Source organism: Scyliorhinus torazame, chromosome 22 (genome assembly GCF_047496885.1).
Source record: "Scyliorhinus torazame isolate Kashiwa2021f chromosome 22, sScyTor2.1, whole genome shotgun sequence".
NCBI classification, from domain to species: Eukaryota; Metazoa; Chordata; class Chondrichthyes; order Carcharhiniformes; family Scyliorhinidae; genus Scyliorhinus; species Scyliorhinus torazame.
This window is the reverse complement of record NC_092728.1, coordinates 87,658,722-87,677,282: the sequence shown is the minus strand read 5'-3', so window position 1 is coordinate 87,677,282 and position 18,561 is coordinate 87,658,722. Positions and strand designations below refer to the sequence as shown.

At 47.3% G+C, this 18,561-nt stretch overlaps 1 protein-coding gene across 5 annotated transcripts in view; it reads right to left on the bottom strand.

Annotated features, from left to right (window-relative positions):
• Window positions 1-18,561, bottom strand: part of LOC140399187 (ras-specific guanine nucleotide-releasing factor RalGPS1-like) — an 839,817-nt gene that overhangs the window by 102,336 nt on the left and 718,920 nt on the right. For all 5 annotated transcript variants that reach the window (XM_072488521.1, XM_072488520.1, XM_072488522.1 and 2 more), the window contains one exon: window positions 2,356-2,482. In XM_072488521.1, the coding sequence (XP_072344622.1) occupies window positions 2,356-2,482 (127 nt within the window). The remainder of the gene's footprint in view (window positions 1-2,355; window positions 2,483-18,561) is intronic.

Here is an 18,561-nt window from a genome sequence, read left to right as displayed (position 1 = left end):
AAGAGGAATCTCAATATTTAATTTTGGCAACGAACCATAAAACCACAAAACCCCTAACAGTGCAAGAGGAGGTCATTCGGATTATCGAGTCTGCACCGACCCTCTGAACGAGCACCCCACCAAGGCCTACCCCCCACCCCCGTCCTAGCCTCGTAACCCAACCTGTACATCCCTGAACACCAAGGAGCAATTTAGCATGGCCAATCCACCTAACCTGCACATCTTTAGATCGTGGTAGGAAACTGGAGCACCCGGAGGAAACCCACGCAGTCACGGGGAGAAAGTGCAAACGCCGCACAGACATGTCACCCAAGGCCGGAATTTGCCACTGCGCCGCCCAAATTGTAACCAGTACAGAGCAGCGGGGCTTTTGATGAAACAGTGAGGCCAGTGTCATCTCCACACTGTTTGGAGGTAATTCAAACATATAAAGTATACCTGAAACTGCTGAAACACAACATGGTCCAACTGCTATCCCCAACTGTTCCACCACCATTATCTGTAACTCAAACTGAAATTCTCACCTCTGTCAAGCAACAAACAGCAAGTGTGACTGAGTGCTGCACAAAAATAAAGGAACTAATTTTGTTAAAGTTCCTGTGGCTAGTTTACTCCCAATTCTGTTTTTATAAGTCCCGCTTCATCTACACCCAAGCATTTTCAATAGAAAGTGCGTTAATGTGCTGATAGAGGGGATAAAAAATGAAGCGAGCTGAATGGGGAAATCTGAAAGTTTGAAACAGTTAAAACCTATTCCTGTGAAACAGTTCACCCCAGAGACGAGATGCCTGGGGACATGAATCTCTCGCAGTGTAAACTCTGCGAGGAGCATCACTTTTTCCAAAAGCCCGTCCCTGAAATCTATTAGTCTCATGTTTCCAGAACGGAATCTCAGAAAAAATAACTGCAGGCATGGTTCACAAGGAGGGCGTTCGAGATCCATCAAGTGTTCTATCTCCGAGAATTACAGCTTAATTTTTAGTTTACAGCAGGCCTAGAGCCGAAAGTGAATCCACCCTTAACAGCCGCACCTGAACAAGACTGGAAGTGGCTGAGGCTACCCTCTCCAATTGAGCTGACGATTTTATGGGATTTCCAGAGGCACTGATTAATGGGTCTTTATCTTGGAACTAGCAAGTACACTGGACCAGCCAATTACCAATGACCACATCTGTCCAAATTTTAAAACCATCTGATATTAAAGTTACTGGAAATCAGATAGGCCAGTCATTTTAAACCAAATTCCTATAAAACAATAATGACATTAAACGAAATAGCAGAATCGTTACAAAAATGACTTGTCAGAATAAAACCGCCACATGCTTTGCCTTTTGTATCTGCCTCCGCATTAGAATTTGATAGCTGAAATAAGTTGTGATAATTGCGCACTTGGGATTAGTGGAGGGTCGATTATTGTTCTGAGATTACAGGTGGTAGAATCCTTAAATCGGTCCCGTACGGCATCAACATAGCGACACAAGGAATAGGAAAAGGATTTAGTTACAATGGCCCCTCAAGCCTGCTCTGCTATTCAATATATTTGGGACTGATCGTCAACATCAACTGCACTCTCCTGTCCATATCCTAATTTCCCCCAATTCCCTTAGCACCAAAAATCTATCGCTCTCAGTCTTGAATCTATTCATCGATGGAGCATCCAATCCCTCTGGGGTGGAGAATTCCAAAGATTCACAAGCTGCTGGGTGGAGAACTTTCTCCTCATTCTCAGTCCAAAATGTCCAATCCCATACCTTGAGACTATGATCTGTAGTTCTACACTCTCCAGCCAGGGGCGCAAGTCTCTCAGCATCTGGCCTATCAAACCCTCTAGGAATATTATATGTTTCATTCAGATCAAACCATTCTTCTAAACTGCAGAGGATATAACCCCCATTCCACTCAATCTTCCTTTGATACAGAACAAATGCCAGGCCCACATGTAGAGGTTACAGTTGCCATAGTGTTGCCAACTGTTATGTAAAAACCAGCAACGGTTGAGTGCAGTTTAATCATATCATATGGCAGAAGTGTTTTTCATGGAAGAACCATTTATATTTTATCACTATCTGTGCACTGACATTCTCTTGTATGAATTGGAGTGGGTGTTATGAACACAATGAAATGGCATTTTCGCCATTCCCCCAACAGTGGAGCAAATTTCAACCCGATTTCCCACAGAGTAGCAGAAGGAAGGAGGAATCATCAAATTTTACAAACAATTTTTCTCACTACAGAACACAAAGAACTGCCTCAACAAGCCATTGCTTTTTAAGGCTACAAGACATTGGTTGTCCAAAACCATTCTCAGCATGACTCGAGAGAACTCTCTTGAATCTAAGAGATACTTTCACCCACTTGTTTCCCAGGCTGTGGCTCTTCCTGTGTCTGGGGACTGGGGGAGTGTTCAGGCTGTCCACCAAGGAGGCATCAGGACAGGTTGGCCTCCGGCTGTATCTCACCGAGGCTGAGACCTCAGAGGGACCTGAAAGGAATAAGAATAATCATTCACAAGAAACAAACATGTCGGGAGTGACAAAATTAATTTCCCAAATTCCAACTCCGCCTTTTGGATCAATTTATGTGCAGTGTAGCTTTAAATTATTGCGTAAAAAGCATGTCTTTAAATAAAAAGAGGAGTCAGTTTAGTCAGCGGTAAATACTGTGATGTCTTCATCATCATCAGTGGCATAAACAAAAGGTCCATGGTAAACATTTACTTCCATTTCATTGTCAAACTTTAATTGAGACAAATATATGAACACAGGGCATACTAATCACAAATACTGTTTCCTTAAAGGGCACTAACTTCATGATAATGTGTTTGGTAAACCTGGAAGAGATGTACAGCTTATAATAAACAGCCGTAATGTCACAGCGATGATGATTAATGGAGTCTTCTCACATGTGGAAGAGACTGCTTTGATTGTCACTTACTTTCCCAGTAATTTGCACTTACATCTGCCGTAATCTTTCACAGGGTCTCGAGCAGTTTATATTCCACACCGAGCCCACAGTGTAAACACAATAATGCCTGGACATCTGTGCAATCTGACATTCACTCGATGCACTGACGTCGCACAATAAGTGTCTACGCTGACAGACCAACATTTGTTTTTTTTTTACATAAATATTTTATTGAAAATTTTTGGTCAACCAACACAGTACATTGTGCATCCTTTACACAATATTATAACAACACAAATAACAATGACCTATTTTATAAACAAAAAATGAATAAATAATAAATAACAAAAATGAAAACTAACCCTAATTGGCAACTGCCTTGTCACAAGTAAAACTCTCCAAAAATATAATTTAACAGTCCAATATATAATTATCTGTAGCAACGACCTATACATATTATACAGTATATATTAACAACCCTGAGAGTTCTTCTGGTTCCTCCTCCCCCCCCCCCCCCCCCCCCCCCCGATCCTGGGCTGCTGCTGCTGCCTTCTTTTTTCCATTCCATCTATCTTTCTGCGAGGTATTCGACGAACGGTTGCCACCGCCTGGTGAACCCTTGAGCCGACCCCCTTAGGACGAACTTAATCCGCTCTAGCTTTATAAACCCCGCCATGTCATTTATCCAGGTCTCCACCCCCGGGGGCTTGGCTTCTTTCCCCATTAGCAATATCCTGCGCCGGGCTACTAGGGACGCAAAGGCCAAAACATCGGCCTCTCTCGCCTCCTGCACTCCGGCTCTTGTGCAACCCCAAATATAGCCAAACCCTAGCTTGGTTCGACCCGGACCCCTACTACTTTTGAAAGCACCTTTGTCACCCCCATCCAAAACCCCTGTAGTGCCGGGCATGACCAAAACATATGGGTATGATTCGCTGGGCTTCTCGAGCACCTCGCACACCTATCCTCCACCCCAAAAAATTTACTGAGCCGTGCTCCAGTCATATGCGCCCTGTGTAATACCTTAAACTGAATCAGGCTTAGCCTGGCATACGAGGACGACGAGTTTACCCTGATTAGGGCATCTGCCCACAGCCCCTCCTCGATCTCCTCTCCCAGCTCTTCTTCCCATTTCCCTTTTAGTTCATCTACCATAGTCTCCCCTTCGTCCCTCATTTCCCTATATATATCTGACACCTTACCATCCCCCACCCATGTCTTTGAGATCACTCTGTCCTGCACCTCTTGTGTCGGGAGCTGCGGGAATTCCCTCACCTGTTGCCTCGCAAAAGCCCTCAGTTGCATATACCTGAATGCATTCCCTTGGGGCAACCCATATTTCTCGGTCAGCGCTCCCAGACTCGCGAACTTCCCATCCACAAACAGATCTTTCAGTTGCGTTATTCCTGCTCTTTGCCACATTCCATATCCCCCATCCATTCCCCCCGGGGCAAACCTATGGTTGTTTCTTATCGGTGACCCCCCCAAGGCTCCAGTCTTTCCCCTATGCCGTCTCCACTGTCCCCAAATCTTCAGTGTAGCCACCACCACCGGGCTTGTGGTGTAGTTCCTCGGTGAGAACGGCAATGGGGCTGTCACCATAGCCTGTAGGCTAGTCCCCCTACAGGACGCCCTCTCTAATCTCTTCCACGCCGCTCCCTCCTCCTCTCCCACCCACTTACTCACCATTGAAATATTAGCGGCCCAATAATACTCACTTAGGCTCGGTAGTGCCAGCCCCCCCCTATCTCTGCTACGCTGTAAGAATCCCTTCCTCACTCTCGGGGTCTTCCCGGCCCACACAAAACCCATGATGCTCTTTTCAATCCTTTTTAAAAAAGCCTTCGTGATCACCACCGGGAGGCACTGAAACACAAAGAGGAATCTCGGGAGGACCACCATCTTAACCGCCTGCACCCTCCCTGCCAGTGACAGGGATACCATATCCCATCTCTTGAAATCCTCCTCCATTTGTTCCACCAACCGCGTTAAATTTAACCTATGCAATGTGCCCCAATTCTTGGCTATCTGGATCCCCAGGTAGCGAAAGTCCCTTGTTACCTTCCTCAACGGTAGGTCCTCTATTTCTCTACTCTGCTCCCCTGGATGCACCACAAACAACTCACTTTTCCCCATGTTCAATTTATACCCTGAAAAATCCCCAAACTCCCCAAGTATCCGCATTATTTCTGGCATCCCCTCCGCCGGGTCTGCCACGTATAGTAGCAAATCGTCCGCATACAAAGATACCCGGTGTTCTTCTCCTCCTCTAAGTACTCCCCTCCACTTCTTGGAACCCCTCAACTCTATCGCCAGGGGCTCAATCACCAGTGCAAACAATAATGGGGACAGAGGGCATCCCTGCCTTGTCCCTCTATGGAGCCGAAAATATACAGATCCCCGTCCATTCGTGACCACGCTCGCCATTGGGGCCCTATACAACAGCTGCACTCATCTAACATACCCCTCTCCAAAACCAAATCTCCTCAACACCTCCCACAAATAATCCCACTCCACTTTATCAAATGCTTTCTCGGCATCCATCGCCACTACTATCTCCGTTTCCCCCTCTGGTGGGGCCATCATCATTACCCCGAACAGCCTCCGTATATTCGTGTTCAGCTGTCTCCCCTTCACAAACCCAGTTTGGTCCTCGTGGACCACCCCCGGGACACATTCCTCTATTCTCATTGCCATTACCTTGGCCAGGATCTTGGCATCTACATTTAGGAGGGAAATAGGTCGATAGGACCCGCATTGTAGCGGGTCCTTTTCCTTCTTTAAGAGAAGCGATATCGTTGCTTCAGACATAGTCGGGGGCAGTTGTCCCCTTTCCTTTGCCTCATTAAAGGTCCTCGTCAATACCGGGGCGAGCAAGTCCACATATTTTCTATAGAATTCGACTGGGAATCCATCCGGTCCCGGGGCCTTTCCCGCCTGCATGCTCCTAATTCCTTTCACCACTTCTTCTACCTCGATCTGTGCTCCCAGTCCCACCCTTTCCTGCTCTTCCACCTTGGGAACTTCCAGCCGATCCAAGAAGCCCCTCATTCTCTCCCTCCCATCCGGGGGTTGAGCTTCATATAATTTTTTATAAAATGTCTTGAACACTCCATTCACTCTCTCCGCTCCCCGCTCCATCTCTCCTTCCTCATCCCTCACTCCCCCTATTTCCCTCACTGCTCCCCTTTTCCTCAATTGGTGTGCCAGCAACCTGCTCGCCTTCTCCCCATATTCGTACTGTACACCCTGTGCCTTCCTCCATTGTGCCTCTGCAGTGCCCGTAGTCAGCAAGTCAAATTCTACATGTAGCCTTTGCCTTTCCCTGTACAGTCCCTCCTCCGGTGCTTCCGCATATTGTCTGTCCACCCTCAAAAGTTCTTGCAGCAACCGTTCCCGTTCCTTACTCTCCTGCTTCCCTTTATGTGCCCTTATTGATATCAGCTCCCCTCTAACCACCGCCTTCAACGCCTCCCAGACCACTCCCACCTGGACCTCCCCATTATCATTGAGTTCCAGGTACTTTTCAATGCACCCCCTCACCCTTAGACACACCCCCTCATCTGCCATTAGTCCCATGTCCATTCTCCAGGGTGGGCGCCCTCCTGTTTCCTCCCCTATCTCCAAGTCTACCCAGTGTGGAGCGTGATCCGAAATGGCTATAGCCGTATACTCCGTTCCCCTCACCTTCGGGATCAACGCCCTTCCCAGCACAAAAAAGTCTATTCGCGAGTAGACTTTATGGACATAGGAGAAAAACGAGAACTCCTTACTCCTAGGTCTGCTAAATCTCCACGGGTCTACACCTCCCATCTGCTCCATAAAATCTTTAAGTACCTTGGCTGCTGCCGGCCTCCTTCCAGTCCTGGACTTCGACCTATCCAGCCCTGGTTCCAACACCGTATTAAAATCTCCCCCCATTATCAGCTTTCCCATCTCTAGGTCCGGAATGCGTCCTAGCATCCGCCTCATAAAATTGGCATCATCCCAGTTCGGGGCATATACGTTTACCAAAACCACCGTCTCCCCCTGTAGTTTGCCACTCACCATCACGTATCTGCCCCCGTTATCCACCACTATAGTCTTTGCCTCGAACATTACCCGCTTCCCCACTAATATAGCCACCCCCCTGTTTTTCGCATCTAGCCCCGAATGGAACACCTGCCCCACCCATCCTTTGCGTAGCCTAACCTGGTCTATCAGTTTCAGGTGCGTTTCCTGTAACATAACCACATCTGCCTTAAGTTTCTTAAGGTGTGCGAGTACCCGTGCCCTCTTTATCAGCCCGTTCAGCCCTCTCACGTTCCACGTGATCAACCGGGTTGGGGGGCTTCCTACCCCCCCCCTTGTCGATTAGCCATCACCTTTTTCCAGCTCCTCACCCGGTTCCCACGCAGCTGTATCTCCCCCAGGCGGTGCCCCCCCGCCCATCCCCTCCCATATCAGCTCCCCCCTCTCCCCAGCAGCAGCAACCCAGTAATTCCCCCCTCACACCCCCCCCGCTAGATCCCCCGCTAGCGTAATTACTCCCCCCATGTTGCTCCCAGAAGTCAGCAAACTCTGGCCGACCTCGGCTTCCCCCCGTGACCTCGGCTCGCACCGTGCGACGCCCCCTCCTTCCTGCTTCTCTATTCCCGCCATGATTATCATAGCGCGGGAACCAAGCCCGCGCTTCTCCCTTGGCCCCGCTTCCAATGGCCAACGCCCCCTCTCCTCCACCTCCCCTCCTCCCCCCATCACCACCTGTGGGAGAGAGAAAAGTTACCACATCGCAGGATTAGTACATAAAACTCCTCTTTCCCCCCTTTTTAACCCCCCTCTTTGCCCCCCACATTCGCCCCACCACGTTGTTCAAACGTTCTTTTTAATAACCCGCTCATTCCAGTTTTTCTACCACAATAAAAGTCCACGCTTCATCCGCCGTCTCAAAGTAGTGGTGCCTCCCTCGATATGTGACCCACAGTCTTGCCGGTTGCAGCATTCCAAATTTTATCTTCTTTTTATGAAGCACCGCCTTGGCCCGATTAAAGCGCGCCCTCCTTCTCGCCACCTCCGCACTCCAGTCTTGATAAACGCGGATCACCGCGTTCTCCCATTTACTGCTCCGAGTTTTCTTTGCCCATCTAAGGACCATTTCTCTATCCTTAAAACGGAGGAATCTCACCACTATGGCTCTGGGAATTTCTCCTGCTCTCGGCCCTTGCGCCATCACTCGGTATGCTCCCTCCACCTCCAACGGACCCGCCGGGGCCTCCGCTCCCGTTAACGAGTGCAGCATCGTGCTCACATATGCCCCGACGTCCGCTCCCTCCACACCTTCAGGAAGACCAAGAATCCTCAGGTTGTTCCTCCTTGCGTTGTTCTCCAGTGCCTCCAACCTTTCCACACATCGTTTCTGATGTGCCTCATGCGTCTCCGTCTTCACCACCAGGCCCTGTATGTCGTCCTCATTCTCGGCTGCCTTTGCCTTCACGACCCGAAGCTCCCGCTCCTGGGTCTTTTGTTCCTCCTTTAGCCCTTCGATCGCCTGTAGTATCGGGGCCAACAGCTCTTCATTTCCTTTTTGAGCTCTTCCACACAGCATTTCAAGAACTCTTGTTGTTCAGGGCCCCATGTTAAACTGCCACCTTCTGACGCCATCTTGGTTTTTGCTTGCCTTCCTTGCCGCTGTTCTAAAGGATCCACTGCAATCCGGCCACTTTCTCCTCCTTTTTTCATCCGTGTCCAGGGGGGATTCCCTTCTGGTTTACCGCACAGTGTTTTTAGCCGTCAAAATTGCCGTTGGGGCTCCTATCAAGAGCCCAAAAGTCCGTTTCACCGGGAGCTGCCGAAACGTGCGACTCAGCTGGTCATCGCCGCACCCGGAAGTCGACAGACCAACATTTGTGGCATAGAGCTTGGAGGTCACACAGGGCACAGAGACCTATCACAAGGCAGCCTCCTAAAAAATATTTTATTTTTCCATTCGTGGGATGTGAATGTCATGGACTAGGCCAATGCTTATTGCCATCCCTAATTGACGTTGAAACGGTGGTGGTGAGCTGCTTTCTTGAATCGCTGCAGTTCGTCTGGTGCAGGTACACCCACCGTGCTGTTAGGGAGGGAGATTTAGGAATTTGACCCAATGAGGATGAAGGAACAGCCAGATATCTCCAAGTCAAGATGATGAGTGACATTTTGTCCCTATGCTCCTGTCGCCCTTGTCTCTCTGGTTGGCAGAGGAATGCTACTATCTATACTGATTTGGCCGGCTTGTCCATGACAGCAATGAGATAAAATTGATAAATAATATAGGCACATATTTCTGGACCGCAAAGATCTTTATAATTCAGATAAATTAATCTCCTGATTTCCCAAAGGCTATCCGCCATCTACACAGCACAATTCAGGTGTGTGATGGAATACTCTCCTTTTGCCTGGATGAGTGCAGCTCCAACAACACTCAAGCAGCTTAACACCATCCAGGGTAAAGCTGCCCAATTTCTTGATACCCCATCCACCACCATAACAGTCACTCCCTCCACCCCCGACACACAGTAGCAGCAGTGTGAGCATCTACAAGATGCACTGCAGGAACTCAGCAAGGCTGGCTCAACAGCACCTTCCAAACCCACGACCACTAACACCCAGAAGGACAAGGGCAGCAGATGCATGTGAACATCACTGACAGGTTTAATTCAACCTAACGTCAGAACAAACGCCATGTTCAGGGGGCTGGTTAGCCAAGTTTGCTGGATGGCTGGTTCGTGATGCAGTGCCACACCAACAGCGCGAGTTCTGGAGGAGGTTATTCATGAAGGCACCATCTTCTCAACCTTGCCCCTTACCTCAGGTGTGCTGATCCTCAGGTTAAATCACCACCAGTCAGTCCTCTCTCTCTCTCTCTCTCTCAAAGGGGAACAGCAGCCAATGGTCCTTGGGGACCATGGAGACTTTCACTTTCAGTTTAGTAGGCAACTGGGTCCTCTCTAATTGGTAAGCTCCCATTTTGCGGATATTTATGGAGCTACCACCTGTACTTTACCCTGTTCTTAAATAAGCTGGAATCGGGCGGCATGGTGGCATAAACCTTAGCACTGCTCTCTTACAGTGCCAAGGACCCGGGTTCAATTCCAACCTGGGGTCACTGCCCGTGTGGAGTTTGCGGTTCTCTCCCACAGTCCAAAGGTGTCCACAGGTTAGATGGATTGGCCATGCAAAATTGTCCCTTAGTGCCCAAAGGTTAGGTGGGGTTACGAAGATAGGGCAGGGTAGTGAGCCCAGGTAGGATGCTCTTACAGAGGGTTGGGTAGACTAGATAAGCTGAATGGCCTCCTTCTGCACTGTAGAGATTCTATGATTTCTGCACATACAAATCCTCTTCACCTTGTGGACTTGTAATCTAGCTAGACATGGTGTTGAATTGCGCATTCCCAGGTTATGGATGACTTTAATGCAAGAAAAAGATTTATTAGCAAGGGCTGCTAAATGATTGATCCATTGTCTCCTACATGTTAACCTACATCATGGAATCATAGAAGGATTGAATGGTTAAAGAGGAGGAGGCCATTCGGCCCATCGTGCTGCATGATTCTCTGCAAGAGAATTCAGCTAGTCCACTCCCCCACCCCTTTCCTAAAACCCTGCATTTTCTTTTCTCAGGAGATCCCCGCTGAGGCCCCCTATCTAACACGAGTACCATTTTATCGCGTTGTGTTTCTGGGCGCTGAGTGCTGGGAAGCAAACGTCTAAGCGCACTCGCTAGGAGTCTTTATTCCCATTTAGTTAAATCGCACCCTATATTGCTATATCGCAATGCAGTACTCAGAATGTTGCACCAGCACCAAACCAAAATTTGAAGTATCCAAACAGTCAGAAATTAACAATCCCTTGCTAATCGAAGGGCTGCAGGAAGTGCTCCTGAGGTTCTGTCATACACCAACAACTTGTGGCAGAGTAGTAGTGTCCCTATCAGAAGCTCCAACGCCTGGTCTTGTCAGCCACGGAAGGAACGTTCGTAACGCTGTTCAACAGGCTGGGGATAATCAGCTTGAGAATCCTCCCAAAACTACCCCATTATTTCCCAAAGGGAAAAAAGTGTGGGTGTGAAGATACGCTAAAAGAAAATCACAACGACAAATAAATTGACCAGATGCTCGTCCCATCGCTAATGCGGAGATGATTTGAATAGTCACCACTTCGCCGGAGTAACTGCAGGCACTTCATTCCAAATGTTATTCATTGTGTAAAGTGATTTGAGACATTTCAGAATCTGCTTTATAATGGATCGTGGGGAATGTATGAATTTCAGTCTTCTCATATCATGGCTTTCTTAATTATCTTTTTCAAGCTTTTATTCACGCTCAAATACAGGAAACTGGCTAAAGATGAAAATCCTTACTTTTTAAAAGGAGGCAGCACATTTTAAAAATAAAGGCTTAAAATTTAAAGAAGACAGGCACAGCCTCGCCTCCCAGTTAATGTCATTAAATTGGCCTCAAGAAGGCTGAAGTTTTGAATTGAGTGTCTCACAGTAATTATTTAAAAAAGATTTAGAGTGCCTCATTCTTTTTTTTCCAATTAAGGGGCAATTTAGCGTGGCCAATCCAGCTACCCTGCACATCTTTTTGGGTTGTGGGGGTGAGACCCATGCAGACACGGGGAGAACGTGCAAACTCCACACAGACAGTGACCCGGCGCCGGGGCCCAACCCTCAGCGCCGTGAAGCAGCAGTGCTAACCACTGTGCCACCACGCCACCCAAGAGTGCGTCACAGTAATTGAATTATCTTAATGTTGACAAACTTCGAGTGATAACACTCAATCAGCTATAAAGAAACTTCTGAGCCAGTGAACAAAAATTGCAACCATCGAGATTTTACTGGAGTGAGATTTCACTCCTTCAGCCATTGATCCAGTGGGAATTGTGTAGGTTAGTGCTTCATGATTACACGTTGATTAATTGTTGATTGTTGTTTAACTAGTGAAAAACTACACAGCAAATTGAGCAGTAATTGGCAGAAAATGTCATAATAAATAAAAAGTGAGAAGAGGCAGAATATTTCAGCGTGGTTTGAATCCGAGATTAAAGTATCATAGAATTTACAGCTCAGAAAGAAGCCATTCGGCCCATTGTCCATATGGAGCTCTTTGGGAAAAAAACGATCAAATTAAAGTGATATAAATAGTGGATTTATAAGTCGGCTCTGTTTTAAACTTTCTCCTTTAATTCAAGTTAAATGAATTAGTTTGGACCTCTTGCAGGATGTGCCCGGAGACAAGCCCATGTGGCCCACTTGTTGCAGAGACAGAAACTCAAGTTGAAACCTAAGCAGAAAATGTTTTAACACTTTGACACATAGGAGGCGGCAGCTGGTCTTGTTGCTGCCCAGACCATCGGAGTCAGAGTCTGTCAGACCAGGGGATTTGGGGAAACAAGGCCTACAACAAATGCTGCTATTCCTGGTAGAAGAAAAGGGCCGTCTTTGGGTGAACCACCAAGCAGCAGGCAGGTTAGGTCAGAACTCTTGTTTAAAGAAACAGTGATTGCGGAGAGTTCAGGACCAAGAAATCACCAGAGGATACCTTGCTACTAGAAGTTCATTTGATTATGCTCAGATGATTGAATGAATGGGCTTTGTTCAAAATGCCACTGAAAATTGGGCGGCATGGGAGCACTATGGTTACCACTGTTGCTTCACAACGCCAGGGACCCGGGTTCAATTCCCGGCTTGTCTATGGGGAGTTTGCACGTTCTCCCTGTGTCTGCGTGGGTTTCCTCCAGGTGCTCAGGTTTCCTCCCACAAGTCCTGAAAGACGTGCTGTTAGGTGAATTGGACATTCTGAATTCTCCCTCAATGTATCCGAACAGGCAGCGGAGTGTGGCAACTAGGGAATTATCACAGTAACTTCATTGCAGTGTTAATGTAAGCCTACTTGTGACAATAGTAAAGGTTATTATGTTATTATTATTAAGATTGACCCAGGGTTGGGGGGTGGGGGGGGGGGGGGGGGGAAGGGGGGGAGAAGTGAAGAGGGCCTGCTAAAACTGGAAGGAGTTCCAACTATTTAAACACAGAACTACATTTCTGCTGAGGGTGCTTTACCACGTATAAAAATGACATGGGGTTTCAACAATGTTGAGAAGTTAATAAAGAATATATTTTCTGCAGTTTAGTATATCAATGCTCCAAGTAATGTTTTGATATTATTTTAGCTCGTTTGCTACAGTAAAAGTCTGAAAATGTGAAATGTTGTTGAGCGATCCTTTGAGCCAGCCATTGTGAAGTTTGTATCTTTTATCAAAAAGTTATTGCTCTCTTATGGGATTCGAACATTAGTCACCCCAATCTCCTGCTCTTTCCCCATATCTTTGCAAGTTTTCTTTCCTTCAGGTATTCTCAGTTTTGAAAGTTGCTGTTGAATCCGCTCCCTCCACCCTTGCAGGCAGCTAATTCCAGATCATAACAACACATTCCGTGAAATGAAATCTCCTCATCCCAACCTTTAACCCTTGTCCTCTGTTAAATGAGTCTTTTGCCACTGGAAGCAGTTTCTCCTTATTTACTCAATTAAAACCCTTCATGAGTTTGAACACCTGCATTAAATTTCTCCCTAACCTTCTCCGCACGGAGGAAACCAATCCCATCTTTTCATGTCACGGAGGTTGCTCATGCCTGGTAGCATTCGAGTAAATCTCCTCTAGGGAACCTTGACATCCTTCCTGAAGTGTGGTGCCCAGAACTGACCACAGTACTCTAGTTGAGGCCTAACCAGTGGCCAGAATTTCCGGCCACGTCCGCGGCCGGGGTCTTCAGGTCCCGCCGAAAGTCAACGCGACTTGACTTTCAAGTTGGCTGGTTGGCTGCATCTCCCATGGCGGGTCCTGCCATGGCGGGTCCTGCCATGGCGGGTCCTGGAAAGACACAGCCAGCATCTCACATAGGTTTAATAAAATTGCTTTTCTATTCTATGCCACTATTTTTTTTTTAAAGCAGAGGATCATGAATGCTATTCAAACAATCTTCTCAATTTGTCCTGTAACCTTCAAAGGTTTACGCACCCTAACCTTTCTGCTCCTGTGCCCTCATTACTGTCGCACCAAATGTAACCCCTGATATAACCCCTTGATTCACAATACTGCGCGATGTAAACGTTGCTGTTTAGGTGATCTGGGATAAACTGCAGTCTGATTGTGATGCTCCCACTGCTACAGTTTACTTGAGTTCTTTCCTCTGTTACCTCTCACTGGCTTACCATCCGTCAAAGGGCCATTCAGGAAAATCTGCCTCTACAACTTTCCACAGCTGTCCATTTCTGGTCTGTTCGAGATGCATTTACACAGAAGTAATTAACGTGCTACATTTTCCAGCACCACCTCTCGTGTTTGCACCTATTAATCTTACCATGGGCGAGAAAGCATCAGTGGGGATCTGAAGTCGGTCATGCATGCATCAGAGATTGATCATGCTGTTTGCCTTCTGTTTATTTTTTTATTTCCTTGAAAGTTATTACTTTTTTCACCCGATGGTGCTTCACACTGGGCTATACCTCCAGGACCTTCATCATAAAGAATCGCTACAGTGCAGAATGAGGCCCTTCGGCCCATCGAGTCGGCACTGACCCTCTGAAAGAGCACCCTATCCAGGCCCACTGCCCATAACCCCACCCACCCCTGTACATCCCTGGACATGAAGGGACAATTTTATCATGGCCAATCCACCTAACCTGCACATTTGTGGACTGTGTGGGGAAACCGGAGCACCCGGAGGAAACCTATACAGACAGTCACCCAAGGTCGGAATTGAACCCAGGCCCCTGAAGCTATGAAACTACAATACAGTCAATGGAAGATGATATACTACACAGTCTACCAAAATTAAATGGTCTTTTCCACAAATTATTGATCAGTGGATGGACATTTTCAGTTTGAACATCATTACAAGGAAGAATTTTAAAAAACCATTGATCCATTTTTTTAAAAAAAAATTTAGAGTACCCAATTCTTTTTTTTTTTCCAATTAAGGGGCAATTGAGCGTGGCCTATCTACCTATCCTGCCCATCTTTGGGTTGTAGGGATGAGATCCATGCAGACACAGGTAGAATGTGCAAACTCCACACAGACAGTGACCCAGGGCCGAGATCGAACCCGGGTCCTCAGCGCTGTGAGGCAGCAGTACTAACCTCTATGCCACAGTGCTGCCCCAAAACCCCATTGATCTAATGTTATTTAAGTTCTTGCTGACAATGCCTTATCAATTACTTTGGACTCGGTTCTCCAGTCCCTCAGCTGTGCGTTTTTCGGCGACGGGAGGTGGCAACCCATTCGCTGGTGGCGGAATTCTCTCATCCCCCGCTGAGAATGGGATTTTCCCATTGAAGACACCCCGTGGGCGGGGTGCAGGACCAGAGAAGCCCGCCGCCAGCGAATGGCTGGACAATTCCAGACATTGTTCAGGTTTGTTAACGGTAATTACATTGTGTTCTGAAAGTTATGAAGCTCGGAGATCGGGAATCTCAACGTCCGATGGACCTCGGAACTTTTGCGCATGCGCAGGCCGAGAAGGGGATACACATGAACATTCCAGCAATCTGAGAGCCCTTTGGGTCCAGAACAGTCCCAGCAGGCTTGCGTGTAAAGAGAGGGGGAAAGAAAAACGCAAAATCCAGGTCGGGTGAATGGGAGCGGAGCACCTTGTAAGATAAATGCTCCAGGGGAACAGGTAGGAGACCCAAAAGGAAATTCCAGATAGGGAACAGAGACAGGGGGCAGAAACAGGTCCCAGATAAGTTAATGAAATCGGGTGCAGAGGAACAAGCTCCAAACGGGAAAAGGGGTGCGGGGTGCAGACTTTAAGTGAAGAATGTTGCGACTCCATATTGCGGGCTATTGGGGTAAAGAAAAGATGCTCCTTTGGAGCAGTCGTGATCTGCTTGACGCGGCCGAAGATCTGGGGTGCGATTGAACCAAATGGAACCATATGACATAGTGAGAGTGTTTAGCCGCGAGCTTCCCAGTGCTCAGAGAGCCGGGAAACACAACGCAATCTATGCGACTCCAGTTAGAAATGGGGCCTCAGTGAGGAACGCATGGCCGAGGCCGCACTTAGTCCATTTTTTGTTTCCTGCACTGAGGAGCCCGGCTCGCTGAAACTCTTCAGTGCAGGGAGAGCGCGGGACATCATTTTAAAATGGTCCCGATTGCTTGAGCCCCCAACGTAACCCCCAACACCCCCCCTCCACAAACCCCAACTCACTGTAAAGGGGCCCCAGCTGGCACTGCCAGGTTGCCAGACTATCACTGCCAATGTACCAGGCTGGCACTGCCAAGGTGGCACCAGCAGTGGCAGGGCACCACCCTGCCCAGAGGACATGCACCTGGGGGCCTCAAATGCCCTGGGAGACCCCAAGAGGCCGTTACATCTGGTCCTCATTTGTGGAGACCAGTACTGAATGGTGCTTGCCAGAGGCCTCTAAGGCTAGGGAGTGAGATCCCATCGCCTTGGTTTCCTCAGGGAACTGCATATTAGAGTGACACTAGCTGTCTCGCTCTAATATGCTGTTTTGCCAAAAAGTGGTTCTGCCTACAATGGGCGGGCTTCACATTGCGACGTCTCGCGAGATTGCTTTAGATCTCACGAATCGTGGCGAGCGGGTGCGGGGTCTCCCGTCGTTTACTGGCCATATTGCGCTGCAGTGCACTGCGTTGTGGGCACAGCGGGCCGGTAGAACGCGTCCCTGAAGTTGTGCCTGCGATTTGGTGTTTGAGTGCATATTCAGGAATCAAGGAGAATGGAACCTCGAAGACCAGATTGAAACCCTGCGAGGTGGACCGTTGTTGACACTGTCTGAACCTGGTCATTGAAGAGGGCTCAAGAGAATCCCTGAAGATTCAGGAAGGCAGCCGATTGGAATCCCTCATGAGAGAGACAGAGTTTCAGTGAGATTGGTTGACTCACGGCGCTACTGAAATCTGGGTGCGTTGTTGAGAAATCTGTGGAATCTATTTTGGTCGCATCTGTCGTCTATTATGTAGCATGGTGTGTTTTCCCACAATCTGCCTGTTAATTCACATAATGCTCACACTCACTCTAAATATTAGAGTAGAAGGTAGATATTGTAATTGGTTTTATTTTCTTATCTTGAACAGTAAAGTTTGTTTGTTCAAAATCGATGGGATCTTGCGTTTTGTGTTTTAAATCTCAAACTTTATCCACTTTAAACAAAATATAATTGGTCCCTATGTCATCAAGCCTGACCGACAAAAAGTTTATTTTACTTCGAATCTGGTTCTTGACCGTACTGCCACTGGGAACAGTTTCTCCCCGTCTACTCAGTGCAGAGCCCTCATGATTTTGAAATGGTTGTTCTTTTCAACACATGGCTAACTACCCATCGAAAGCAGCTATTGCCAGTATGGTGTTCAATACTTTAAACATTAATTTTTGTTTTTTAATTTTAGATTACCCAATTCATTTTTTCCAATTTAGCATGGCCAATTCACCTACCCTGCACATCTTTGGGTTGTGGGGGTGAAACACACGCAAACACGGGGAAAATGTGCAAACTCCACACGGACAGTGACCCAGAGCCGGGATCGAACATGGGACCTCGGAGCAGTGAGGCAGCAGTGCTAACCACTGCGCCACCGTGCTGCCCACCTTAAACATTAATGTGTGCACTGTGACAAATCTCTTGCAGCCCACACACTCTAATTTAACAAGGCTCTACATACGAAGGCAATTAAACCTGCACACACAATGTTCTGCCATTACTAATATTTGTCGAGTTTTGACTTACGGTTAGAATCCATTTCCACCAAACTGATCCTCCCCCATGGTTCAGATAATCTGGAGCTTGGGGGTTGGCAGGAGTAATCACCAGTCTGTCATTGCCTCTTTGAATGGCTGTTATATTCATTAAAAGTCACACTGGCGTTTGGGATTTATGAAAGATGGGCGACTGAGCCCATCAGAATTGTGGCACTTAGCTGAGCATGGATTTGCTTATTTCACACTTTTATGAAAACCCATATGCCTGGAGGACAAAACTCTGTTTCTATTTTGGCGGAAGAATACAGTCATTCTCCAAGGATGGCAAATGAAACGGTAACTGTTTAAATCACAATCTGCGGTTGTCGTGGTGATAATGACATTCAATCAGATAGTCGTTCCTGAGGCTTTGAAAGAAGTGTTTCACAAGACTGAACGTGAAAAGGCCAGTGTACGTAAGGAAGATGACACAGCTCAGTTCATAGATATCACTAAGATTACTATTCATCACAATGCTGCAAGAAACTTCTTTAGGAATCAGGTTTTAATTTTAACGGAATCAGTACACAGAGTGGTTGATGCGTATTTGAAACTAAATTAATCACAAAACGCATGTGCCATGCATTGCCCAAAACAACGTATAAGGAGGTGACATTCATTCCACATACCTGGTGGAAGCGGCAGTGAATTTACGTATTGCAATTACAATATAGAAATGACATTTTTCTTTGCCACAATTATTCTTGTTTAACAATGGACAGCCCAATTGTTTCACAAGACTGTTATAGCGGACGTATAGAAAGAGTGCTCATCCCAGAACCTGGGATCATTACTGGGATGGTTGAGGAAGGTCAACCTGAGGAAATAAATGCGAGAAAAAACATTTTCCCGCTGCGTGTGGTTGGGG